Raw genomic sequence first — 12,752 nt, forward strand, 5'->3', positions numbered from 1 at the left:
TGAATATTGCGGAGGGCGTGGCTCATCACATAAAGGTGTATAACATCTCAAGGGTTTCACTGATCACCACGCAACTTTGTAGGCATATGACCACACATAATCTGAGGGGACCCCTCCATTATTGACCCCATCAAACAAAATGGGGGTGCTAGAGAGCTAATCTCTTATCTAAGCCTAACCCCATATGGATTTTTACTAAACTTGATAGATATGTAGAACAGGACGCCTCAAGGTGACTGGAGAAATTTGACTCTAATTGGCAACTGGGTGGCGCTATAACAACAGAAAAATGCTTAAAAATGGCTAAAATGCACCGATCGCTGTGGCTCCCCCTGTGGCCCAATGTTGTTGTTTTTCTTTCTAATTTTTGGTATGACTAAGTCATGGTATGGTATGCTGTACATAATCACGGAAACTGTCAGTGTGTCAGTCTGTCAGTCAGTCATTCTGTCTTTCCCATGTTGTTCTACTCACTGACGTGGTCAATCTATGTGAAACTGCACATAGGCATTGAGGATTGGCATAGGTAGAAGGTGACAAAGCTACCAATGGGTATGGACTAGTATTTAGTACTTTATAAAAAAGACTACTCAGTCAGCCCTCCCATCCCTCCATGCTCTCCCTCGAGATCCATCTCCTCTTAGATCCCTCCCCAGGTTATATTCATATCACCGCACTAGACCTCCGTTGTATAATACTGCCTCTGAGGGATTAGAGCAGAATGAAGTACATCATCCTCTTTCCGAAAACTTCCCCGCCATGCAACACATCAGTCACTGTGGAGTGCGTAGTAATCTCAGAGTTCAGAGAGGAGACACTGATGGGACAGCGTGGGCCTCCCACACAGCCTTCTCCGTATTCAACATGAGCCACTTTAACTTAATGAAGAAAGAAGCAGCACAGTGCTGAGAGTGAACCGAGCCACCTCAATTAAAACTTCAAACAACCCCCGCACGAGCGTGACGACAAAGCTGAATATTTGATTGAGGGCAGTTCTATCTTCTCTGATTTTTATCCTCTGTTCACACTCACAGTGAAAGGAGGAATATTTTAGCAGTGACGGCAGAAGCAGGAGGTCGTATGTAGCCATGTCACAGTGAAGAAAATCCAATAACCTGTATGTTTCTAAACCTGTGCCGATGAATCTCATTTTAGATTATTCATGAAATAAGATTGTATGTAAAATCCCTACAAAATACCCCATTTTGGGGATGTGAAACTGAAATTAAATGTCCTGGTTTGAACCTGCTTGGTTTGGTGTCAGTACAGCCAGGCCATGGCCCCATTAGGCAAGTAGAGGTGAAGTATCTTCCTCGAGAATATTCAAACAGGTAGATATACGTGCTCCAGATCACATACAGATACATTTGGATGAGACACTATTCATCCAGGAGGAGAAATCCTCCTTATGTGTGCCTCCAGTCGGGGCCAGGTCAGAGCACAAACAGCATCCCCTGAGCTGGGAGGCATTAAAGTGTCACGCTCAAGGACATTTCTGCAGGACAGCCACACTTAAACCCCTCCTTTTCTGAGCATGTGGAGGCAGGAGTAGAGATTGGTAACTCTTAAAATACAATACAGTCTTTATTTGTTAATTCATTTATTTCACTGAATTACAAAAAGATGGAGGTGAAAGGGACAGGTGCAGTTAGTTACTGTCGTTTGACCTGTTGATTCTGCCTGCTAATCGAAGCGGCTAGAAGTTGAAGCAATCAAGATAATGCTAAGGTAAACCCTTAGCATTCAATTGCAGCAATCATGTCAAAAAGCCCACTCACTCTCAGAGCCATAACTCCCTCTCTCAAATCAGAACATAGATGTACTTTACTTAGATTCAATGTGACTTACACTTTCCGTGGATATATTTGTCTCCCGAGTCCGTCACAAAAAAATCTCCATCAGTCTGTTTGAGTAAGAAGCTTCTTGTAACTGCCGAACCTGCCTAAAAGTCATCATCTTGTGCAATCCAGTCACATTTGTCTGTATCTTCAGAGATACACTGTAAACAGAAACTGCTATTAGCTAATTTATCATACTTTAAATGATGCCAATTTGCCAAAAAACTTACCAGAAAAACTGAAAGTCCAACTTCTTCAGTACAACCAAGACTTTTTTTAGGCAATTAAATTGTTACAATTAACTTAAATGAACTTAAAACACTCCAAAATTCCATCATTCTACAGCAACAGCTATATCTATGCTATGTAAATCCATGGTTATGCCATGGTTACATTACCTTACCAATGTTGTTGCTGTGGTATCGACAACATAGCAAAAACCGGCCTAAAAAAGTCTATCTATCTATCTATCTATCTATCTATCTATCTCTAACCCAGCTGAGATCTAATGTAACAAATACATGGGCAACAGTTGGGCAAACAGTATCCATCCATCCATCCATCCATCCATCAGTGTCTTTAGGGATTGACTCACTTTTGGAGCCATCCATCCATGAATTGCATTTCAAGGAATTCCAGGATCTGCAGTTCTGGCACTTCCACACTGGCTTAATTTTTCAGCCCAGAAAGTTGCCGCTTGTGTACAAGTCGTATCCCTTAGTGTAACTCGCAGAATCCATGGCAACATTATACATGAGCATAATACTGCAGTTGCCATGCTGAAACCCTTGTCCTCCATTATTTAGCAGGCAACTGTTACTACCTTATTTATTTACAGTTTTAATCATTCATTTCCTTTTCGGCGACCTAAAGCTCCCTGGTTATTAACTACATCGATATGGGCCCATTGCCAAAGCGTATTCCTGCTGAGGCTTCTTCCCTGCCTCAATAAGTTTCCCAAACAATAATTGCTTTTACAGGACAGAGGGAGATGCAGTGTGCGCTCCCAGAGCATGAGGCTCTTTCCCAGAAGACGCTCCTCTCCACAGTAACTGTCTGTGCTCTGCTGGCTGCTTGCCTAATTAAAGGTCAGTTAGCTAGCTGGGTGCCAAAGCAGCATAAACACATTAAAGGGAAATGCCACTCAATAACGCAACTGAGCTGAGGTTTGTGAACATCAGGCGCTGTGTCCCTTTGCTTTGGAACACCAGTATCCCTCTTCAGGTAGGGCTCGTGAGAAATAATGAGCTCTACTGGTGAGACTGCTTAGTGCCTCTCAGCTGTCAGAGCTGTCTAAAGTGGACGTATGAGCCTTTTGGAGCCAAGTTTAAGGAACCGTCCTTTGAGTTAAGGTTGTGCTTCGATACAATAACTCATCTAACATGTGAACGTGTGCTTTTTTCCCCCAGTGAGCATGACCTGGGTGAGGATGACATCTATGACTGTGTGCCGTGTGAGGACGATGGGGATGATATCTATGAGGACATCATTAAGGTGGAAGTACGACAACCCATGGTGAGAACATTGTTTCACAATCCCAGGTCTTTTATGATTCGGGATGCTTTGAAGGTCTGTGACTGAAAGATCACCTTAGATGCCTCGTGTCCATTAGACAACACTTATTACCAGGAAGGATGCAATGAATGAATAGTGCCAAGCAGAGGAAACACTTCGGCCCAATCCCATTTCATATTTTTACCCCTACCCCTAATGAGTGCCACCTTGCCCCTTGGAACAGAGTTACAAGGGATAGTGGTTGAAAACTTCCCGTATGAATTGGGGCAACCCTTCAAGCCCCTGATACGTCATTGGTATGGTGGCATTTGCATACACAGACGCGTTAAGTGTTGGAATTGGTAAAATACCATTTTCTATAGTGGTAATTCTCTTGTGTGGGCTACAGACAGCCTTTTGTGGTTGTCAGGATGCTCGTAATTGGTTCACAACCTAGGTTTTATGCTACCAATCGATCAAACAAGTCATCAAATAAAATGTAACGCTGCTTAGGCATCTAGCACTGCTCTGTAGGCTAACGTTAGCAGTGTGTGCTCCTACCCTGCCTGTCTGCGTTAATATTTAAGGAACAGTAACGAGTGCAATTACTTCGCTGCACTTAAGTTACCTTTCATGCGTCATAGGCCATTAAGCAGAGGGGAATGCAACATGGACATACAGTATATCAAAATGCAGGGCTTTCATGCACAAATTAGCAATAACAATGTAACATTGGCTGGTTAGTTAGCTACAGAGATTTCGGCATACTAGCGATTTCTTTTGTTATGCTTGCTATAAAGAAACGGACCATAGTAAATTTTAAACGATATTAAACAAATTAAAGATAATATGATAGTTACAGTAATTTTAAAATCTTTTTATTAACAAGAAAATACTTGTTTGGGTTTGTTTTGTGCTTGCACTGCCACCTTACCAATGATCTATGATGAAACACTTGGTTTTAAGTGTGCCTCCAAAAATGTAGCCCTCAAGGCCTTTGCACACTGAGTCAGTTGTTTTTTTTTCTTGAATGCATTTTGTTAATCTGTCATCCGAAGAAAAATTGTTATGCACAGAAACCTTGCACACTGATTCCAATGCATTTTATTGTTCTATTTGTTGTAAAAATTTGCAATACGTGACAAAATAAAAAGACACATTTCCTCCATTGCCTCTCTCCATTGGAGTTACCCATCTGGCTGTCCCCACTCCCTCCTGTCTTTCGTTTGGCACTGCAGCTGCATGTCCTCCCTCTCTGTCCTCCACACTTTGTGTGCGGTCCACATCCTCCTCCTCTTCATCATCATCAGCCTGAACATTACTATCTGATCTGTTGAAAGTGAGCTGTCTGAGTTATGAAATTATTCTGGCCACTCCGTTCCTCTGTCTTGTCCCGGCTGTGTCCTGCCGCCACATTTTCCTCACCGATTCTTGGTCAAACATCTTTAGAGTCTTTGGACGGATGTGAAAAACGCAGACAATCGAAACTGTTTCAAGAATTTTAATGACGGACGAAAGTTATGGGCTCAGTGTGCAAACCTGGTTGACACAAGGTGAAGTCGTTTTTATTTTTAAACATGCAACAATTTTCTGATGAAGAAACGGACTCAGTGTGCAAAGGCCTTTACACTTCACCCTACTCCTCTATATGAACAAGAATTAGAACACCTTACCCCTAGACACAAACATGCAAAACAGAGTACAGGAAAAGAGTGTATTGGGATTGGGCCTTCCTCTCACTTACCTTAGGTTTTGCATGACATCATATCTCTAAACGCACTGAGATCTCTTTCCTAACTGGTGATGAACTTGACTTCTGACTTGCACTGCTTTGCCTTCCCCATGCTGCAGATCAGATACATGCAGGTGAGTGCTGCTGTGCTTGTGACTCACCACACCCCTGTCAGCTAACTCCCTCCGCACTTCATTAAAAACAAAGTCATGGCATCCCAAGAGAATGACCTGCCAGTTAGATTATTGACCCTCGCCTAGGGGTGAAGGAGACCCCATCTGGTTCAAAGTCTGATTCAGGGCCCTTTGGAGACGATTGTGACTTCAGCTCGGTGACTGCAGCTTTAACTGACGTCAGTGAGGACCACCAGCTGCCTCACTGAACCTGAAAACATGAGACAAATAAATATTATCCTGCTGGCACTGAGCCCTGCTTATGACTGGTTGATTACAAGCTGGATTCAGGCCTGTACTGGACATGCATTTCTACATTGTTAGCCCCAGTTTTTTATTATCTGCAGTGGTTATCAACAGCCAAATCTGTTCCAGATGGCTCAGCTAGTTATTCCACAGTCAGGCTGCTCATATCACTCCCACATCCTAGACAATCCACATAGACATGAGGCCTCTGTCGATGTTGTTTTTTTCAGCACAGTCAATAGGGTGAGTCAGTATGCATTACAGTATACTCTCCTCTCAAAGAAGCACATGTTTATGTATATATACCCATGTTCGTACATGGAGACTTACTCAGACATCAGGTCTCTTGAGAAACACTCTCTGTAGATAAGTTTGTATCTTTTCCCCATCTTCCACCGCCCCCTCACAACATGCCTGCTTGCTTGGCTATGACTTAAAATTCGGTGATTCATCTACATGCATATGCCTCGTTCAGCCGGCCAGCCCACACATACAGTGACACACAAAAGCTCACCAGCTCCCATGCCTCCCTTTCGCTCTAAAGTCAATGTCATCACCACCTCCCTTTACTCCATGCCAGATATGTTTGTAATGCATAGTCCAGCTACTTAATGTGCATAGTCTTCACTATTCTCCTGACTATATTTGAGCACAGACTCAGTTTAGATTTTTGGATGCATTTTTCCTTTTGTTCCAGCAGCATTTATAAACAGTATGAAAAAATCAATTAGAAAATGGAATGCAGTATTGATAATGAGTGGCTTATCCTGGTGAAGTAAAGTAAAACAGACTCTTGAAACCAGCTAGAGTCATGTAATCCATCACAATCAACATTAAGTCTGCATTCATTTTTATCAATGTTACATTATGGTTGTATGGTAAATTGATTGGATTAGTCTCCACTGCATTATCTCTTTAAAAGGAATGTGCAACAGTTTTCAAGTGTGTGCTTATAGATTTTAAAGTGTATGGAAATGGCCGCCTGGAATGGTAGTAAATATAAGGTAAAATTTCTGAAACACAGCAGCACGGTTTGCAAAATGTTCAGCTGTTATGATATATGCGTTTTGAGAATCGGTGGTCCTTTTAAAAAACAGTGTTTACACTTCAGTTTAGATAAATACTCAGTGAGAATCTGGCATTGGCCTGAACTCTTTTTTTTTGTACAAATACTACGTAATTTTTTACAGTTATCAAAACATCAATGACATATCAGAGCCAAAAAGGATAGAAAGAAACAGAGCAGGTGGACGGTAGTCATAACCCTGGTCTTTTTTAAATTTTATTTTATTTCATTTGGTGCAATAAAAACTTCAATATTCTCAAAAGAAAAAAAAAACAGGTTACACTTAAATGTAGTTAGAAACTCAATGGCCTTAACTTAATTTTTTGTGTAAAAGTCATGTCATTTTTTGCAGTTTTCATTAAAAAAAAAAACAGTCATGATAGTCATGCTGAAAACACCAACGGCATATTAGCCAAAAAAAGAAGGAGGAAGAAATAGAGTTTAAGGACAGGAGTTATTTCGAGAGAAAAAAATCAGACTTTCTGAGATTTTATTTTATTTATTTCATTTTATTTTATTTGGTACAATAAAAAATTTGGATAATCTCTGAGATGAAAGTGATACATTTATTAGAAAAACCCCACAAATGTACTGCTAGTAAGTGAGGTGGTAAAGTATGAAGAGCAACAAAGATAAGAAGTTGTGGTGGATCAATTGGTCAAGCACAGGACTTTCACTGAGGAGACCAGGGTTGGTATCCCATGTGAGTCAGCATTAGCTTATTATTTTTAGACTTGGTTGACTTAATATTTTCATTTTTTGGGATGTATTAAGCAGCTAAATGCACACCATGTACATAAACTGTGTCAGAATTGAAGACTGTGCTGTGGATGTTGCCTGACTATCAGCCATGGACGTGCTTCCTCGGCATCCTAGCAACATGTAAATATGATCAAAAGTTAGATGCTTCTTGTCTCAGTCAGACTCTGAAAGGCTGGTTCATGCTTTTATTTCCAGTAGGCTGGATTGCTGTACAGCACATTTTGCTGGACTGACAAAGCAGACGTTAAATAAACTCCAGCTTATTCAGAATGCAGCAGCCAGTTTTAACAAAAACTAAAAGGTCTAACCACATAACTTCTATTTTATCTTCTTTTCACTGGCTCCCAATAAAACAAAGACCACCACGACTTTTTCTCCACATAGATTTTGTCACACTGTATACTACACCACCTGACTTTCTGGCAGTAAACTTTGTGAGCTTTTTCTCGGAAATGCACTACGTTATCTCAAAGAATATCCACGTTTTTAGTCGTAAATGTATGATTTTAATCTCAGAAATTCTCAGAAGTCATTGTAGGAAATGACAGTTTACCGTAATCCCCATGAAAAAAAAACGTATATCTTGACTATGTTTTAAATCAAAAGACAATCATAAATCAAAATCATGCGGATTATTTGTCCGGACTCATTATGTTTCCCTTTTCCCACCATAGAAAATGGGTATGTCAGAAGATGACAAAAGAAACTGCTGCTTAGTGGAGATCCAGGAGACTGAAGCAAAGTACTACAAGACTTTAGAGGACATTGAAAAGGTGAGTGACACAACATGCACGTCTGCTATATGTGAACATACATCTGAGTGTGTTGATATGTGTGCATTTTTATCCCGGCACATGCAGTGTTAGAGTTTCCTTTTGTCACTTCTTCTTTGTTGGTGTATCAGGCCTTTGGGCCAGGTCGCAGCATGGAAATGTCAGCTATTGGCAGATTCATTGGGGAGCACAAATGTCACAGGAGCTGATCGATAGGGTTATTATTGGCTCAGCCTCCACAGGAGACACTGCTCCCTTGGGCTTTAAGTATAGACACGCACATCACAGGCGCAAGGACATATATGTGAACACACACACACATACTAGCAACCTCTGTTGGGAAGGTTAATCCTTACACATAATACATGTTCACAGTGTCTTTATGCATAACCCTCTTTAGTAATTACAGTTGCAGTGCTACATTGGACATCACTACTGCCGACAAAAGCCCACAAAACTCAATGTGCATCCCTCGAACAGCTAATTCCGTGTGCTTAAAAGCCATAAACTCACACACACACACACACACCATCTCCCTACAATAAACCATCGCTGAGATCAGTGCTGCTAACACATCACTTTCCGCGTTGACAGATTTCATTCGCGATTTGATGGAGCGCCACAAATCATCCGCTCCACTAATTTCATTAAACTAAATGTGTATCCTGTGTTTCCCGCGTCGGACCAACGCGAGCCTAAATGAGAATAAATAACCCTCTCGTGATCAGAGGACTCGTTAAGCTTAATTGAGTTGGGGTTAATAAAGCCTCATTTCTTCATTGCTTCTTAGTTGAGCTATTTGTTACTATTATGATGATGGAATGTGACAACCATAAAACAACGCTGCAGAAACAATAGGCTGGCTTTTCTTCTGTAAGCACAAGTGTGGCATAGAGAGGAGCTACGGTAGATACGGTGTTTTAACCTGAAATTAAATAACTTAATGCATCTTTTAGCATGCAGCTTGGTATTGATTTTCTTTGTTGCTGCAGTTAACTTTAAGTTTTGCTGTCCTTCAAATATATCTTTACAGATGCCCAAAAAGCTTGTCTGGAGCTTAATTTTATTTTATCAATACATATTTGACATGAAAAACAGACAAATCTGAGTTTTAGTATCTGTTACTTAAGAGGAACCTCAGTTATATTTACTCTTTTAACTGATGTGTGTTTTGCTCCTCTGCAGAATTACATGATCCCACTGAAGCAAGTCTTGAGTCCGCAGGACATGGAGGCTATCTTTGTCAATCTTGAGGTGAGTACGCGCTCAAGCAAAGAAAATAATGTCTATACAGCACGCCTGGATGTTGCGCACACCCAGTGAATAATTCACTGTGTGTACGGATGGCTGAGTAAATGCCAGGATGTGTTGTACATACATCAGGGGTGTAACAGTATGCGAAATTCACGCTCCGATGCGCTGAGATTTCAGCGTCACGGTTCATTGTTCAGGAAAACAAATTTCTTTTCACTCTTTTTGAAAAACTTGAAAAAGCATTGGCTCATGGGCTGTGATTCTTGCTGTACATCTTGGTCAATAATTAATTTACAAGACAATAAGCAACATTTCAGTATTGCAAAAAAAGTTTGTCTAGATTTAAGAAAAGAAAGTGCATATAATACACAGTAACATCTATAACCTAAAGAACTCAAGACTAACCAATAACCTAGAGACTAAACTAACCTAATGCTAACTACTAAATGGTCCCAAGACATTTATCTGGGAAGTCATGCTTTCTATCTATCTATTAAACTCCATATTACCCACCAGCTGTCAGCACAAAGGGTGTTTGGGCCTTCTCCAATAGGAGGCTGCCCCCAAACTTTAGAAGTCACTTCTCCCTCACGAACCCATACTGGACTCCATTGCAGAATAAATAACTGCTCATAAGATCCATCTCTTGAAACAAGCTTGCCCATTTTAACTGCAACAACTGCATCTTATTTCATAGTGATTTAGGATAAGACGAGATAAGATAAGGTAATCCTTTATTCATCCAACAGCGGGGACATTACAGCAACATAGGGATCCTGCCAACAGGAAGCATGAGTAGAAAAAAAGACGAAGCAATATGTAAGTACGTAAAACAAAGAGCAGAATGATAAAGAAACAGTATGATAACACAAAGCAGTATGTGCTACCGCTAAGTATTGTGTGAGGAAAGGAATATTAGAGGTAAGGATTGGACCAGACTCAGAAGATTTCATGAACGAGGGGAGCCAAGAGGATGGGCAATTATCGTGAAGCAGCACCACAGGACACCACTGTATATTTTAAGAGCTAAATTGAAAATATTTGAACAGGGTAATAACAAATTCACTTAGAAAATAAAAAAAAATAAACTTTGCACACATAAGAAAAAAAAAAGACAGACCCGGGTCTATTGTTCAATGTCTCGGTTCGCAATCCACTCCAGTGTGGGACTGGAAGAAAGGCAGGTATGGTCTCTGTCCTCGAAAATGTGTGTAAGTGTTCAGTTCAGTCCTACCGCACTTGATGTAGGGGTTCAGTTCACATCCTCCTTATGGCAGCGACAAGTTCTGTATCTCATGGGCCAGGCTTGCCATCCAGTGCTGGAAAAGGTTCTATCTGAAATTGTCTCTAAATCTCTGGGATCTTGCTGATGGCTCTGAGATGTCCTCTGAAGTCTCAGCTCTTCGTAAGGGGACTCAATAGACAAACCTGACCTATGAATGAGGACGAGATAAAATTACATTTGTGCTTATTTTATGACCATTATTGATCATAGAATAAAGCTAGTAAATTCAATTTAATGCTCTAATTCACATTTTCTGTTGTACAAGTGTGACCAATCAGTGGACGGTCAGGAAGTGGCTTAAGCATCTGATTGGCTGAGGTGAACGTGATCTCTGTGTTTATTGGCTGTTTGCCAAGCTTATCAACCAAACGCTTTCATTTTATCTCAAGCACTTTTATACACTTTTACACTCAAACATATTTATGCGTGCTTTTTAGTAAAATTGTATTTATTTCAAATGGAATGGTATGAATTTATGGATGTTTATACAGAGATGTGTTTATTTATTCATCTTTTTAATGGCTTACTTAACCCTCTGGGCTACAAGTACAATAAGGAAGCATCAAAAAGAAACAGAATATTATAAAGAGACTGAGTGACTGATTTTACATTACTGACCGATTGAAGTATAGATACTGCACAGTTCAACAATACTGATATTGCACCTGAGTGATTGATTTTCAACAGTAAAACTTAAAAGCAAGATATTATAATAAATAAGCTGGTAGAATTTGCATTATTGCATGTATCAAGTGTAGATATTTCACAGTTAAGATCTGAACTCACTGTGGACATACAGTATGTTCTGTTGCACATACATTTATTGATGATTTCTTTTATGCTTTACTGCTTGTGCCTTGGTGCTTATTGTATGTTTTATTTCTGATTTTATATGATCTAAAGTGACCTTTAAGTGCCATGAAAGGTGCTATTAAATACAATTTTTAATATTATTTTATTTATTTATTTGTTTATTTTAATTAAGGATGCATTAAAAGGTTAGATTGTAATGCTATCTATGATGTTCATTCAGGAAGTAATAAAAGTCCACTTTGCCCTCCTGCGAGCCATCGACCTGAACATGGTTAGTGGAGGAAGCGGCCTGGGGAAGATCTTCCTCGACTTCAAGGAAAGGTTAGTAACCTGAAATTTGTAAATCTTTATTGGTCTATGCACATGGTACTCCTTTTTGGGCTCACAGAGTGTTAAGCCCAGTTCAGACCAAAGATTTGCGACGAGACGAGTTGAAACAGGCAACTACCTCTGCAACGTTCACCCCAGTGCAACTAGATGAGACGGTGTATCATGTCTATGCAACAAGTCTCTGTACTTCTGTTCTGACTTGCAGCTTTTCAGGCGTATTTTGTGGCTGAATATAATTTGTAGCTTCTTAGAATATGAAGAGGATAGTGATAGTGAGATACTGGCTACAGTTGCATTTGCAGTAGTGATGAAACAGTGAAAAACATACAGCAAGCAGCAGCAACAACCAGCCATCCAACACTGGCACACTGTGTGGATGGAAACAGAGAGCTCAGCGAGGTGGAGCACCTGCCGCAGCAAGCAAACACACCGTCTGCGGTCATTTTAATTTGACCAGTGGACTTCACCACAAGCTGATTGGCTGAGAAACAGTCGTAATGCTTTATGTTCTAAAACCAGCCGCTGGCAATGTGACCAGCTAAGTTGCAGGTGACACCATCAGCTGGCGTGAGTTGAGCTCAGACAGCCAGATCACACTGCTGTAACTCCTCTCTGCAATGTTCTAAAATGGTTCTGTCTCTTTGGTCTGAACTGGGCTTTAAAATCCACTTGTATTTGTGAGGAAGCTGCATTTTCTTTCCTACCCTTTAAGATTCAGGAGGTCACATCACGTTGAGTATCCGCAGATCAGACTGGGGATTGCTAGGATTAAGTGTTCACAGGATAAATTGATTAAAACAAACCATGTTAGAGGAAAAAGCTGAGAGAGCATGTAAGCAATTGTTCCCCATTCAACCAAAACGGTGGGAGTAAATCCACTCAAGACTGCATTTGCTTGTCACAGCTATATTACCTGCACTGTGGTGTTTCCTCTTACTGTACACTACCACATTATTACCACTTGGTAAGTTTTATCTTCTTAGAAC

General features: G+C 40.5%; 1 protein-coding gene across 1 annotated transcript in view; it reads left to right on the forward strand.

Moving 5' to 3' along the window:
* The window catches only part of LOC126395590 (guanine nucleotide exchange factor VAV2-like), a 256,273-nt gene that overhangs the window by 206,653 nt on the left and 36,868 nt on the right, over nt 1–12,752 (forward strand). Inside the window, exons 5-8 of the mRNA XM_050053176.1 lie at nt 3,248–3,353; nt 7,986–8,084; nt 9,270–9,338; nt 11,657–11,757. Coding sequence (XP_049909133.1) covers nt 3,248–3,353; nt 7,986–8,084; nt 9,270–9,338; nt 11,657–11,757 — 375 coding nt within the window. The remainder of the gene's footprint in view (nt 1–3,247; nt 3,354–7,985; nt 8,085–9,269; nt 9,339–11,656; nt 11,758–12,752) is intronic.

Source organism: Epinephelus moara, chromosome 9 (genome assembly GCF_006386435.1).
Source record: "Epinephelus moara isolate mb chromosome 9, YSFRI_EMoa_1.0, whole genome shotgun sequence".
NCBI classification, from domain to species: domain Eukaryota; kingdom Metazoa; phylum Chordata; class Actinopteri; order Perciformes; family Serranidae; genus Epinephelus; species Epinephelus moara.